This window comes from Eleutherodactylus coqui, chromosome 5 (assembly GCF_035609145.1).
Source record: "Eleutherodactylus coqui strain aEleCoq1 chromosome 5, aEleCoq1.hap1, whole genome shotgun sequence".
NCBI classification, from domain to species: domain Eukaryota; kingdom Metazoa; phylum Chordata; class Amphibia; order Anura; family Eleutherodactylidae; genus Eleutherodactylus; species Eleutherodactylus coqui.
The window spans coordinates 83733205-83748913 of NC_089841.1; the positions used below are offsets into that span (position 1 = coordinate 83733205).

Sequence of the window (15709 nt, forward strand, 5' to 3'; positions counted from 1 at the left end):
GGTCTGAAATGCTTCCCAGAAAATCGTAAAGGACGGCCAGGTCCGTGGAAAAAATCAACAAAGCCAGGATAAAAATAAACAGACATATATCTGCGTTTGTGGCGTGCAGTGGGGAGGGGGGGGGGGGAGCGTGACATGTTAATTTGGAAAGTGGTGAAGGTGATTTTTGGTTAAGGCATTTGAATGATGTGGGGACGGACATGTGGACGCTGGCAATACAAGAGGGGACTGCATTTGTGGGGGGGGGGGGGCTGTGCAGACTTGGGATGTAAGTCATGCTGGCTGTGGCGGGCAGGGGGTCCTTGAAGGTGCGTTTTTATATTGAGTGGAGGGAGTTCTGGTGGGTTCATCTTCACCTGTAAGACTTCCCACACTGTTGGTTTATCGTGGTTGGGTCTGGTGTATTGGGGAAGGCCAAGGAAGGGATCCCAGGTGGCCTTAATCAATTTTTGATATTCTAGCCTCCCAGTAGTGGTAGTGGTGGTGGTGGGGCTAATGGTGTCTTCGGGCCGAGTTTGGTTGGAGGCAAGGTTCAGTTTTATGTATAAAGCACTAGACCCTTCGTTGTGGTTGTGTCTCCAAGGGCCTCTTCTCCATAATTTTAAAAGTTGTAGTTTTAATTGTTATGTTTGTTAAATAAAACGGCTGCTGTGGCCAATATATCCAAAGGAAAATTGTTCTCCGTTAGAGATGAGCGAAACTACTCGTTTCGAGTAATTACTCGATCGAGCACCGCGATTTTCGAGTACTTCCGTACTCGGGTGAAAAGATTCGGGGGGGGCGGGTGGGAGGCGTGGCGGAGCGGGGGGTAGCAGCGGGGAACAGGAGGGAGCCCTCTCTCTCTTCCTCTCCCCCCCACTCCCCGCTGCAACCCCCCACTCATCCACGGCGCCCCCCGAATCTTTTCGCCCGAGTACGGAAGTACTCGAAAATCGCGGCGCTCGGGCGAAAAAGGGGCGTGGCCGAGTACGCTCGCTCATCTCTAGTCTCAGTCTATTATTGAAGGTATAAGGGGAGGTGGTATGCCTGAGGCGAGTTGAGCATACCCGGGTCATGAATAATAGCTTGTCGTCAAGGATTGACAATTTTGGATTATCCTCTACTGTGTTAGTCCCAAACAGAATATTGTCACTCCTCTGGTAAAACTAGAAGGAAAAATCGTCTATATATGTCTATCTATGTAATTTATTTTGTTTGCTTGTTAAGCTACTGTAAAATGGAGAATATATATATACTTACACACATATATATTGTGTAAAATGTGATGGCTAATATATTGTGATGTACTTTATTTCTTTCCTCTCTGTAAGCACTGAGGGAGACTGGGAGGGAGGTAAATTGGGTTCAAGGCAAGTTAAGTTGTATTTTACGTTCCATGATTTGATGTATTTACTAAAATTTCTATAAAAATACAGTCATTTGTACTCTAAAGCCCAATGCCCACGTGCGGATTTTAATTATAAAATCTGCACGTCTTGCCGCCCATAGGGAAGCATTAGCATCCGCACGGCAAGTAAAAGCATGCGGATGGGATTTTTTTTTTTTTCCCGGCGTGCGGATCGCAGCATGCTCCATTTTAATGCGGGTCCTGCAGCGACGGCCTCCATTGAAGTCAGTGGAAACCGTCCCCGACGCTTCACACCTGCAGCTGTCACTGTGAATTTGCCACAGATCCGCGGGAAAGCAGAGGATTCAAAAACAAAACCGTGAGCACCGTGCATGCATCGGGCGCGTCACGTAACGCTCTCGGACACATCTGCCGTGCAGAAGAAAGAAAATCTGCCTGCTGCGAGGAGATCCGCGCTGGATCAGGAGAGGTAAGAAACTTTCTTTTCCTCTCCATGGCCGCGGGCACACACGGATACCACTGCAGGATTCAGCAGTAGTATCCGTGCTTGCCAGTGAACATAAGGCCTAAGGCTGGGTTCACACGGGGCGGAATTTCCGTGTGGACTTTCTGCACAGAAATTTCACATGTATTCTCAAGCCTAAGACTAAACAGTAAAGTGGACGGGATTTCAAAAATCTCATCCAAATGCTGCAGACAAGCTGTGCAGAAATTGACATGCGGCACGGAATTCAAATTCGCAACATGTCAATTGTGTCATTGTTTCTGCTGTGAGCTCGCTTCTTTCTATGGGGAGAGACTTCCACAGCGGAATACACGCAGAACAGCCGCTTAAAACCTGCACCAAATGGCGCGGGTTTTCCAGTAGCCTTTCTGCTGCGGAAATCTCACTGAATCTCTGGCAGTCCCATTGAAATTTACGAAGCAGTAGGATTTATTCGGGGACTATTCCGCTGATTGGTGGTTGTTTCTAGTGGTTGTACCCTCACTGATCAAATAGTCATCCCTTATCCACAGGGGGTAGCTTTCTTACGTACAACAGCCCCTACAACAACTAGAACTCTGAAACTACATTTATTGCTGATGTTTATTCAGGGTAACTGTTCTTGAAAGTTTAGTGGAAGTTTTCCATTCGCCTCTATTAGCATGTCTGCCATGACTACATAAAATGTAGGTTAGGCTGATGTATGCAAGAGATTTAATCGGCTCTGTCGCTAATTATGCATATTTGAAAAGATGGAATGATCTTACAGTTATTATTATTTCTAGGTTAGTGACACTGGAAAATTGTCCATCCATTACTCCCGAACTTCTGAGGATTTTTCAGAACATGTCTGCTCTCCTAGGTAGGTGGATTATTTGTTTCCTAGTCATCTCTTCAATATATGTATATATGCATTGCTATCTTGGAGCGGCCACAAACCAGTTAAAAAAAAGAAGAAAAAGTGAAGGTTTTCTGCTGCTTAGTGACTCTGTGATACTTACTCTCCTAGCTGTGAAGTATTTTAGCTTCTGCTAACTAAGAGCTTCTCGATTTAATGAGGGAGATGCCAGGTGTAGCGCGGATATTGCTCCAATTTAGAGGAAAAACCTCGAGTCCTTACATTTTGAATAATGGAATCTGTAAAAGTGAGGAAAAAAAAGTTAATCTTTTGTGTTACCTTTTGAGTCCCTGACAAATCTTAAGACGTTTATAGTCTGCTCAAATATGTTAAAAATAAGCAAAATAAGAAGTCTTAGATATTAAAATATACACACTTGGTTGCTCAAAAAGTACAGTCTGTCTTCATAGCTGCTGCTGATTTTATCCAAAGTTTATTTTTCAACAAATATTTATTTTACTTTTTTCTTTGAGGAAAAGGTAGGTAAAACAAAGGTACCAAACATAGAAATGTGTCTTTTTGGTAATTTCCAATGCGGTAAAAGGAGTGAGATGGGATTAAATGGGGTATCTAGTTTCTAACAAATAACTGAAAAGGGCTGCAAATGTTATGTAATAATACAAAACAACATTTATTATTATTACTATTATTTCCGGGGTGCTATACAAATGAAAGCCGTGTTTATATACATTACTGGTAATTTGAATAAATCTTTGAAAAGTTTGGTTCGGCTGATTAATCGAACTTTTGTGAAAAGTTGAGTTTTGTCTGAAGTAGTTCAAACCCAACTGGAAGTTCTCCAAACCCCCCTTTTATGACTGTAAGGTTGCCTTCACACTGGCATGAAAATCACACGAGATTTGTGCGTTGTGAGATGCACAAGTATGAACCCCATTCTATTGAATGGGTTCATAACACATTAGCGATGTTTCCTGCAAAGTATCACTGTGATACAATACGGGAAACACATCGCAGCTTGTCCTGTTTTTCTGCGTACTCTCACATCGCTGCCCATTGTTTTCAATGGGGCTGGCCCATTCGGGGGTGAGGGGAATGCAAACGCCTCACATCCTTGGGGCTTTCACATGATGGCAAGTATGGATAGGCCATGAATCGCAGACCGATATCGCCCTCGCCAGTGTGAAGGAGCCCTTAGACAGTGTTTTAGTCCAGTGTCCAGGACTAGTGTTGAGCAATCTCAACCAGTAGAGCTGCTGCACTGTGGACTAGTATATCTCCGTACGCTTTGCAGTGGCCCGGGAAACGGCCGATTGGACGCCAGCCTTGTAATATTGATGATCTTTCCTGAGGTTTGATCACCAACAGACAGAGCTTGGATAGCCCCTTTTAATGTGAGGCATATGGGGATACTTATTTAATTTAATTTTACATTCATAGGAAGTAACCCTGTGTACCTCTCTTTAGTAGCCCCAGGTACCTCACGTTGGTAGCTCAATGTACCTCAGTTGTTATGTGTGCCTCACGTTAGTGTTACCACAGAGCCTCGTGTGGCGCAGAGTGTTAAGACAGCAGAAATGTAGTCCTAAGCTCTCACTCACGACCTGAAGGTTGGTGAATGAGCATGGTTCAGGTAACCAGCTCAAGCCTTCCATCCTTCCGAGGGTGGTAAAATGAGTACCCAGCTTGGTGGGCAGTAGTAAATAAAAATTACTTGAAAGCGCACGGAATAAGTTGGTGCTATACAAATGGCAAGATTTATTTATTTTACATGGTTTAATACTATAAATGTGCGGCATGGAGATATTAATTTAGTAACTCCTTGCAACTCACTTAATAGTTATTTTTCATTTTCTAATCTCGGAATTTGCAGATATTGATATGAATTTATCAAGACACTTGCATTAGATTTCAAATGTAAGAAAGTCACGAAATTTGGCTTATGCTTTTTTGCGCAAAAAAAAGGAAGATTTTTTTGTTTTTACATAGTTCTACACCTTTCAGAAGAGTCGGTGGGATTTAGCGGAAAGGCAGGGCTTCCTACTGTTCTACAGATTTACAGTAATTTACGCCAGTAGATCTTAGCACAAGTCTATGCAGCTGGCATATATTTGAATTTCTAACACATGGACTGCCAAAAGATGTGCCAAATTTCTTAAGAAGTGTGCACCTCATACTCCAGTGCACTTTATTTGAGCTTTTCTATGTTCATTAGGTAGGCTGAGAGAGTCAAATTTGTTTATGTGCTCCAGTAATCAAGTCAGACTTCTCCTTACATCACCGATGGCCCGACTTTTAAAATGCAATTTATATTAATTGATATTGCTTGGAATCCTATTAGTTACCGGCACATCTCAAATGAATGATTACCTCATTATGTTTCTGTCAGCCTCAATCATTCATCGCTAATTTTCCCTTCAGCTGTCGTAAGAATTCATGGCTTTGGAAACACCTTTATGAATTGTATTACCGCTCTCCCATAAATCTTTAGTGTGTTACTTCCCATTACAATATTTTCCAAGGATTTTTTTTGTTTGTTTGAACTGAGAATTAAAAAAAAAATGTTGAAAATCGAAAATGTTCTATTTTTTTTTTAAATCACTGAACTGATATCAAGTCCCCATTTAGTGATAAGTTGCCTAGTCTGTAAAGATGCCAGTCACGTTAACAGACTTGCAAGCAATGGCCAATTAGTTCATAAAACCGCTCCTCTTTATATTCCCGGTTTGTATGGCTTAATTATATTCAATAAACACTAGGCACACAGCGTGCCGACAGATGTCCACTTCACTTTACTAAACGGTTATCTCATACGGTTGCCAACACACACATGCAATATTTATTTGTACCTTACAATGGCTGTTCAAGGTTTCCGAAAAAGCAGAAGAAGAAAGTAAATTAACGTCTGATTTCTGCCATGTTTTGGAACATGTGTGCCTAATGGGCACATGAATTCTGTCTTTTGGTGTTCAACACTCGGAATGATACAGAAAGTCGGTTTCTATAGCAATAGTCAGTGGTAGCTATCCACATCTGGTCTATGAGGATAGGAGTGTTTCCATTTGTTGCTGGGAGCCATAAGGCTACGGAGAACTATTAACCCTTTCCAATTCAATTTGTATTCTGGTTTTCCTAGGGTGGGGCTTACTCTTTTTCTGCCGTTATACAACAGCGCTATATGCTGGCTAAAACCAGTACTGCATAAGGTGACACGTTGGATAGGCCCCACAGCAGAGAGGCTGGCAATATGCAGTAAGAGAACCCCGACGGACGTCTTCCAACATCGGAGCTGTACAGCCTTAAAGGGGTTGTTCCGCGCCGAAACGGGGTTTGTTTTTTTTCAATAGCCCCCCCCGTTCGGCGCGAGACAAACCTGATGCAGGGGTTAAAAAAGAAAAACGGATAGTGTTTACCTGAATCCCCGCGCTCCGGTGACTTCTTACTTACCTTGTGAAGATGGCCACCGGGATCTTCACCCTCGGTGGACCGCAGGTCTTCTGTGCGGTCCATTGCCGATTCCAGCCTCCTGATTGGCTGGAAACGGCACGTGACGGGGCGGAGCTACGAGGAGCCGCTCTCCGGCACGAGCGGCCCCATTCAGAAAAGAAGAAGACCGGACTGCGCAAGCGCGTCTAATCCGGCGATTAGACGCTGAAAATTAGACGGCACCATGGAGACGGGGACGCTAGCAACAGAACAGGTAAGTGAATAACTTCTGTATGGCTCATAATTAATGCACAATGTACATTACAAAGTGCATTAATATGGCCATACAGAAGTGTATACCCCCCCACTTTGTTTCGCGGGACAACCCCTTTAAATCATAATGTCTTCAGATGTCAGACAGTGGATTGGAAAGGGTTAATAATTCCGAAGACGCCAAAATAGCAGCCCAAAAAGGATAAAGATTGAAGGGAGTTTCCAGATCTTTTATATTGATGCTATCCAGATCTCCAGATATCCAGATCTTTTATATTGATGATATCCTTAGGATAGGTCAGTAATATCAGATCATTGGAGGTCTGACTCCTAGCACCCTGCTAGTCAGCTGTTTAAAGGACCCATGGTGTTTAGGCAATCTTTGTGGCCTCCTCTTTGGGCCTATGAATTCAGGGCATTTTGCTGCTCTTCTTCATTCAAGTGAATGATATTGAGCTGCAATATCAAAGGGGCTTTTGAACTCGGGCGTGAAGTAGGAGAACACATACCAAGCGACAAATCCAAGGAGCAAGACAAAAGCATAATCTAGAAATGACCGACTTCCTTTCAAGGAGCACACATCGGCAGCAATGGCCAGTCAAAGCAGCATGCAGTGTATTCGACTAGTGATGTATACGGTGTGCACCATGTAGTCAGAGAAGTGGTGTGGACATCTTTATTTGTCGGGAAACGGAGAGTTACTTTAAATCCTTTGGCAGATCTTAATCGCAACTGAAAAGTATTATATATTGCAATGCTGAAGTATTGCAGTATATTGTATTAGTGATTAAGTGATCACAAGTTCTAGTCTCATATGGTGACTTAAAAGAATGCAGAAAAAAGTAATACATTTTGAAAAATATAAAAACAAAACATTAACCAAATTAAATTTATATTTTTCATCTAAAAAATAAAACAAAACTATTTTTATCACCAAAAACAAATTAAAATGTTATAGGTCTCACAATTTGAGAACAGAAAGCTGAATTTCTTTAAAAAAGAAAAGAAAAAAAGGTTAATTAGAAAAGCATTAACAAAACTTGTATAACTTTGATATCACTGTAATCGAACTGACCTGTAGAATACAGTGCACATGTTGGTTTTATCATGCTGTGAGAACTAATCCCCCCCCCCCCCATCAAAATGGCGCAATTGTTTTTTCTTTTCATTTCATCCCACTTAAAAATTTTAAGTTCCATTAAGACTATAAGTTGCCCCATGTGAAAAAAAACCACAAAAAACATCATACAGATATGTTGAAGGGAAAATAAAAAATGTAAAAACAGACAGGGATGAAAAAACAAAAATTGATAAAAAAAACGAATTCTGGTTTTGAACGAGTTAAGGCAATCGCCAGACACAGGAGCCTTATATATAGTGTAGGTGAGGTGTTTATGCCCAACGGCTGCCTTAGTATGCGAATTACTAAGGCAGCCGTTGGGCATAAACACCTCACCTACACGCCTGCCCAGTCTTCGGCATCTTCTGGCACCAGTTAAAACTTTGGATGGAAAAGTTTTGCGTACTGCATAAATGAAGCTACGCTTCAAACGTTGTTACTTTCTGTGTCTCTCACTTCTTGAGACAATTTTCTTTCTTTTTAATAATTTTTTTTTGCGTGTCCCAATTTTTCAACAAATTCACCTAACGTAATTGCATGCCAAATTTAAACTGGCACAATACATCTGCAATACGGATGTGCCAAGAAGTCATTTCAAGTAAAAATAAATTGCCAGCCTTGCTGAGAAGAGCTAATGCTTTATTTTATGTTTCCTGTTAATAATGAATGTTTTTCTTGTAAAGCAACAATAAGAGAACAAACACCGCTTGCCAAACAGCTGCAAAAAAAAATCTCATAGAATTAGCCAAATCAGTCAACCCATTAATTTTCTGATATATTAGATTTTGGTAATCAAAACATTTTGTTGTATAGGATCCAAATCAGAAGGAGTGTTTTTGTAAGATTGCATGGACTGAACAATAATGGGATTGTAGTGTGAGCAAAGTGGGACAATATTTGCATTTTTTAATTTGTTTCTGTCTGTCTTGTCACCTTTTTACTTTTTGTGAAGCAGGCTTTTGTGCTGCCTACAAAGTCAATGGCTAATTCTGGATTACATGGACAAGTTAGTTTTATCCCGAAAATTTATAGAGTTCTCTAGGGACCGCGACAAGATCGATTTAATTTGGTGATACACAGACGCACCTCCGCTCCTGCGCCGTGGGGAAGGGGGTGCACATCGTAAGCTATGCCTACACAAACGGGTAGACACGTGAGGGCAGACGTCATTGCTGAATGTATCTGTGTTGCCCATAGCAACCAATCACATATCCTAGCAAGATGACCAAAAGTTAACCATAGTGCGCAGAACTGCGCTGACATAACATATTACAGCTACATTCCTTTCACTATTTCTACTTTTTCAGTTTCAATTTACAGCAAAACACAGATTAGATTAAAAAAATACTAATTCCACGTGGATGAAGCTGCAGGTAACAAATTACTGCAATATATAGCTGTGCTCTGTCGAGTGACTGTTGGCTATTGCTACCTGAGGGGGATCCTTAGCAGAACCCCCTCCCTTTTGTAATGTGCTTATAGGACTTATAGAATTGGCTTCACATGATTGGAATCATTTCTTAAGGGTCCCTTCACATGTTACTGAAATGCACCAATTGGGAATTGTGGAATTGTCTGCGCAGAATCTGCAGCATTTTATAGCGAAGATATTGTGGCTGAGATTGCAAGAAATCTTATCTATATGTTCTATAGAAAATCCTCAGCTTACATTGCCCTATGGTACAGATTATGAATGACGTGGGTACTCCCTCATACCCTACACAAGGATGACCGTCTGAAAACCATATTCCCGGACCCTCCGCTTCTGTGTTACAGGCAACCGTCTAATTTGAGGAACTTTATAATCAGGAGTGCATTGCCCTCCGACACACAAAAAGGAACTTATCCCTGTAAAGTAAGGAGCTGTAAGACCTGCTCACATATACTGACTGCGGACAGGATACAAATCCCCAACACACAGCAGGACTATAAGATCCCAGGGACATTCACATGTTCCACATCTGATGTTGTGTTCCTGATCCGGTGCAGTAAATGTCCTGTTGGGGGCCTTTATGTCGGAGAAACTGGCAAAAACTGAAAGTGAGGATGAGGTCTCATCGCCATACAATTACTCACAGAAAGAGAGAAATGCCTGTGGCCGAGCACTTCTCTAACCAGGAACATGACATAGGGGATATGAGAGTTTTGATATTGAAGAGTGGTTTCAAGTCACAAAACCACAGAAGAATTTGGGAATATAAATTTATAACAAGAGATGAGCTAGCATACGCGTCCGAGCTTGATGCTCGTTCGAGTATTAGGGTGTTCGAGATGCTCGTTACTCGAGACGAGCACCACGCGGTACTCGTCTCGATTAAACGAGCACTGACCATTGAATTCAATGGAGCCGGCAATACAGCCAGCTCCATTGAAAGCAATGGGCTGCCGGCGATCGCGGGATGAATTGTCGGGAAAGGCTTAAATATATAAGTTCTTCCCTGCAATTCATCCATAAATGTGTAAAAATAAAAAAATATATATACTCACCTTGTCCCGACAGAACGATGTTAGCCTATTGAATTCAATGGAGCCGGCAATACAGCCGGCTCCATTGAAAGCAATGGGCTGCCGGCGATTGCGGGATGAATTGTCGGGAAGGGCTTAAATATATAACCCTTCTCTGCAATTCATCCAGAAATGTGTAAAAATAAAAAATATATATATACTCACCTTGTCCCGGCAGACGGAGTTCAGCGCGGCTGGCCTGCAGTGGGTGTGAAGGGGGTGTGAGTCAGACATGCCCCTGATTGGCTCAGCGCTGAGCCAATCAGAGGCAGATCTCACTCACACCCATTCATGAATTCATGAATGGGTGAGTGAGTGTTGCCTCTGATTGGCTCAGCGCAGCTCTCAGCTGAATGACAGCAGTTCAGCACCACAGGGCAGGGGACAGCAGGAGAACACGCCGGCAGCTGAAGGGAGGTGAGTATCTATTTTTTTTGTTTTTTAAATCACTTTTAATTCATTTCCAGGGAATGGCTTATATGTAAAGCCCTTCCCTGAAAAAGAATTCAGGTGTGCCAGCGGACCATTGTCTTCAATGGAGTCGCCGGCAGCAGCAGCGGCTCCATTGAAGAGAATGCCTGCATTTTTATTCTTTTTTACGCTAAAATCTTTTTTTCAGGTAAGGGCTTATATTTTTAAGCCCTTCCCGAAAATTCATCCCGCGCTCGCCGGCAGCCCATTGAATTCAATGGGCTAACATCGTTCTTCTCTGTTACAGCTGTGGCAGAGGAGAACGATCGTTATGCTGACAGTGCAGGGGGGGGGGGGGTCTCACTCTTGCCACTATTGTGGCTTAATAGTGAGACCTCGGAGCCCGAAATGCAGCCCTGCATGTTGCTCCTCGCCTGCCCTATCCATTTCTGTGTTTTTTACATGACTTTGGTGATTTGCTAAGATTTTCACAAATGAAAACCTTAGCGGAGCACCAGTCATATACAAAAATGCTCGAGTCGCCCATTGACTTCAATGGGGTTCGTTACTCGAAACGAAGTCTCGAGCATCACTGAAAGTTCGACTCGAGTAACGAGCACCCGAGCATTTTGGTGCTCGCTCATCTCTATTTATAACCACTTTTGACACGTTCAATGCAGGACTAAATTATTGCGGAGATTTTATGGGTGAATGGGAGGTATGAGACATCTATAACACAGATAAGACTGCTGGTAAACCCCCTCCAACAGTGATTCAGGGACCATAAACTTTCACTGCCTTATCAGTGTCTAGTTAAAAATGCTTGTGTACCCGTTACAAAATTCCTGGCCTGACGACCCCCCAACAGTAATTCAGGGACCATAAAACTTTCACTCCTTTATCAATGCCCAGTTAAAAATGTTTGTGTTTCTGTTGCAGTATTCCATTTAAGTGCAAACCAATCACATCCATTTCTGTGCCTTGTCATAAGTATGTATGTTATAAGTATGTATGTTATAAGTGTGTATAAATATTCATGCCTCTTCAGATCTAGTCCATTTTAGCCTGATGAAGAGCCCGAGAGGTTCGCAAGCTCGCTATTACATCATGTATTTTTGTTAGCCATTAAAAGGTATCATATCTACAAGATTACTTGGCTTCTCTTGCTGGGAACAATCACATTTTGGTCTACTGGCTAACACGGTACCAAACCTTTGTTTAGATTATTAATCACAGCATGTCAATTTATACTATAGATTTTTACTTTGGATTTCACCTCTTCAAATGGCAGAATTTAATCCCTCATCTAAACTTGCACTAACAAGTACAACGTACAGATTTTTACATAGATCTGCAGCACAATCTGCCACAGACCACATGAACCCAGGGCAAGTATGTACACTGCCAAGTATGTACACTTTGAAGTCATGGACGCGAGCTATGCAGCCTATCCCCGCCTCAATCATCTAGATCAGTGTTTCTCAACTCCAGTCCTCAGGGACCCCCAACAGGTCATGTTTTCAGGATTTCCTCAGTGTTGCACAGGTGATGTAATTATTGTCAGTGCCTCAGACATTGCCACAGGTGTACTTAGCATAGGATATCCTGAAAACATGACCTGTTGGTGGCCCCTGAGGACTGGAGTTGAGAAACACTGATCTAGAGTGACAGCTCTCTCCTTATACAAAAGTATGGAGAGAAGGTGAGGGGAGAGGCCGGGGCGGCCCACATTCATGACTCGGAGTGCTATTCTGAGTCAAATTTCGAAGTATGTTTTATTTTCTTAATCTTACGCATTATTTTATTTAAGAAATTTACTTGGGAAGAATTCGGCACGTACACATTAACCAATGTCGTTAGACACCCGTTAATATCGCAGACTAAAACTATAAATCTCCCTCTTTCGTCTATTACGGCTTCATGTAGTTTGAAGTCAATAGTGTCCATAATCGCTATGAGGACTCCTGCTTTCTTTTTTTCTGTGTTGGCCATAAAAATTTCCGGATATCTGGGATGCGAGAATCTAGGATGTTTTCCTTTTACAAAATGAGTCTCCTGTAGGCAGAGGATATCTGCCCGGGCTGCTACAGCGTCCTTCCACAGAGAGGCTCTCTTGTAAGGGGAATTTAGCCCTCTGGCATTGAGGGACATTATTTTTGTGTCCATGTTAAAGGGTTATTACCTTGCTTTCGAAGAGTAGGTGTTTTCTTCTCTTTTTCGGATTGTAGAAGTCGAAGATGAGTCCAATTTCGTTTTGCAGCGCACCTCCATGTTGTGGGTTGAGGGGGGAAAAAGAAGTTTAACCTAAACAAGGGGGAGAAAAACAAACTCAAGGTGATTAGAGCGACAGCTGCCCCTCCTGGGCCCTTCTCTGCCCACGTGAGGGGGCCGATTCTCCTTGTGGGGGGAAACAGTTCAGCCAAAGTGGAAATCCAGCTCCCGTCGAGTTGGTTAGAAGAGAGATTATAGGTCTTGAAAAGGTTACAAACAGGCCTTTTAACGCTTTTCCGGCTTCTGATTTATAAGAAGGGATCCGTTGTTGTTATTTCAGCGTTTGGGTACTTTTTCCCACTCTGTGCTTAGCTGTGCTGGTGGGTTCGGGTTATCTGGTGTGAGACCCCATCTGCTCAGTAGTTGCAGTCCCTCTTCTGGTTTTTGCACTGCATAGGTTTTCCCGTTTTTTGTGATGATTAGTTTGGTCGGGAAGCCCCATTTATATAGGATCTTGTTGTCTCTCAATAGTTGGGTGATGTTTCTGTACTTCCTGTTTTGCAAGGTGGCTTGGGAGAGGTCTATAAACAGCTTTATATGTTCATAAGGCGCAGGGAGGGTTGCATTCTTCCTTGCTTCGTAAGGCAGGGCTTCTTTTACATGGAAGAAATGTATTCTTATAATTGCATCTCTGGGCAGGTGGTCTGGGATTGTTTTCGGACGAGGAAGTCTATGCGCCCTGTCAATAATTCTTTCTTCCTCTGAGGTGTTTGGTAGGATATGTTTTATTAATTTTTGGATATACCCTTTAAGCTCAGATTGCGGGACTGTTTCAGCGATTCCTCGGATTTTTAAGTTATTTCGCCGGTTCCTATCCTCAATATCTGCTACTTTGCTTTTAAGGGCTTCAAGTTCCTCTTCCAAACCATAATGTGCGTCTATCAAATCGTTATGAGAAGAGGTGAATTCATCAAATTTATTTTCCATATGATCCACTCTTGTGCCCAGATCAGTTATTGAGGAGTTAAGGGCTGCTGTAGCAGATACCAAGTCCTTTTGTAGGGACCCCCTTAGTGCCACTATCATTTGTTGTATAAATCTTTCTGATGCTGCTTGCTCTGTGCAGCTCATGTTTAGTATTGGGTCGTCTGTTTCTTCAACTGCTGATGTTATTTCAGCGTTGTGGATGTTCTGAGGCTCTAACTCTGCTGGTGACATTGTGTTATGTGCATTTGCTGCTGCTAACCCTTGCTGGTTTTGTTTCTGGGGCTCGGGAACTTTTTTCAGTGCAGGTGTCTCAGGCGCCATCTTAGATTGCGCTGCCTGCTCCTCCACAGCTTTTTTCTGGGGATTTATTGGTGGGGTAGTGGTGGGGGAACCGTTACCTTTTCCACTCTGTGAGACGCTTCCTCCAGGTGCCGCTCCGGTCGCCGCTCCGGTTGAAGTCCGCTGCTCCCGCTTGTCAGCGTCTCCCCGTCCCCCTCCTCCTTCACCCGGCTGTAAAGAACGAGGTAAGCCTCTGGGGCCCCGTTTTTCCTCTCCTCCGTGTTGCCATCCGGATTAGGCTTCTCCTCTGCTCTGTCAAGTTGGGGAAGTTAGGTTTGGACTCCGAGATGGTGTTTGTCAGTGGTGGGGGTTCGCTTGATGCGGCAAGCTTCTCCTCTATCTCTATCAGAGCGGGGTGTTGGTTAAAAGTCTCCGGTGCGGCGTGGGTTGTTCACAGGAGGCAGGTACTTCTCCTAGCTCCTGCACATCAGCGGGCTCGTTAGGAGCCTTCGAGACGTCAGACGCCGGTGGTGGGGGGCTAGAACGTGGGGTATGCACCTCACCTTGCTCTGGCACTGTAGGAGCCCCGGCGGGATCTTCGGAACGTCAGCGGCCGGCGGTGCAGGATCTACAAATAGGTCAGTCTCCTCCTGCCTCCGACACGACAGGCAGTACGTTTGTACTTTTCGGGGCAGCGCCCGACACTCCACCGAGCCAGGCTCCTCACCTGCTTCCGACGGAGGAGAGAGATCGTCAGGGACGCCGGGTGCGTCGGCGGGCCGCAACGAACAGTGAGTAGGTGTAACTTTCTCACCTCCGTTATCTCCGCTCGTCGGCACCCGCCGGTGGTTCTTCTGAGCGGCTGCAATTCGTTTTAATGTGGTTTTAGGGTTGCAAGAAGCTGCCGTTTATTCCGACAGGGCGGGCGGTCCGGGGGGGATCTCAGGCTCGGCGGGAAGCCCGGTAGCACGTGCAGAATAAAAGTCCTCTCGGTGTCTGGCCAGCTGTCCTGCAGTTCTGCGCCGGTAGCTTAATTAATGGAGAGGGATCTGAGGGTCATAGTAGGGTGGAAAAATTCTTCTTCTGTAGCTTTTAGTCGCTTTAATGGGAGAAGGTTTTCGGAGCTCCAAGATCAAGCGGCCATCTTGGTGCTCAGTTAGGCCACGCCCCCCGAAGTATGTTTTATTTTGAAACACAGTATACATCTGTCCTGGTGGTTTGAGCAACAGAAACCTGATTGGTTTCCTGTAATGTTCCCTGCAAGTAGCAGTTTTAAAAATGGTACAGTAGTTGGCACACGTCACCTCTGATGGCCTTCAGAATCTTTATGCAGGTTCTTGACTTATGAAATGTTGACAAACTGTCGCAGTATACATTTTTGTTCTTCCTACCACCATTGTATTTTTAAAGAGTCACTGCAGGAAAAACACATTTTTCCATCCCTACACCCCTCACCTGCTTGCCTCTCACACTTTGAACATCTCCTCTGTATATTGCGGTCACTTCCATATAGTGCAGCACCCTGTCTGATACTTATCAGGCACCATCTTGATGTTGAAAATTTCTCCCTGCTTTCTCTTCCTCCATGCTGTGCTATCAATCCCATGATGCATCAGTGTAACAACACATGAGCATGTAGAGACTGTATTATCTTTGCCTGCAGGGAAGACACTATGTTTATCACTACTTTGTATATTCACCTAAATAAGCTACAAACCATAAGTATGCAGTCAGGAGGCTGAACTATGCTCTCCTTCATTATAACTGTTTGACAGGAGCCGCCAAAACAGCACTTGTAAGGCCGGTCTT

At 43.6% G+C, this 15709-nt stretch overlaps 1 protein-coding gene across 1 annotated transcript in view; it reads left to right on the forward strand.

Annotated features, from left to right (window-relative positions):
* The window catches only part of IPO11 (importin 11), a 450706-nt gene that overhangs the window by 208316 nt on the left and 226681 nt on the right, over nucleotides 1-15709 (forward strand). Inside the window, exon 22 of the mRNA XM_066602787.1 lies at nucleotides 2618-2694. Within this exon, the coding sequence (XP_066458884.1) occupies nucleotides 2618-2694 (77 nt within the window). The remainder of the gene's footprint in view (nucleotides 1-2617; nucleotides 2695-15709) is intronic.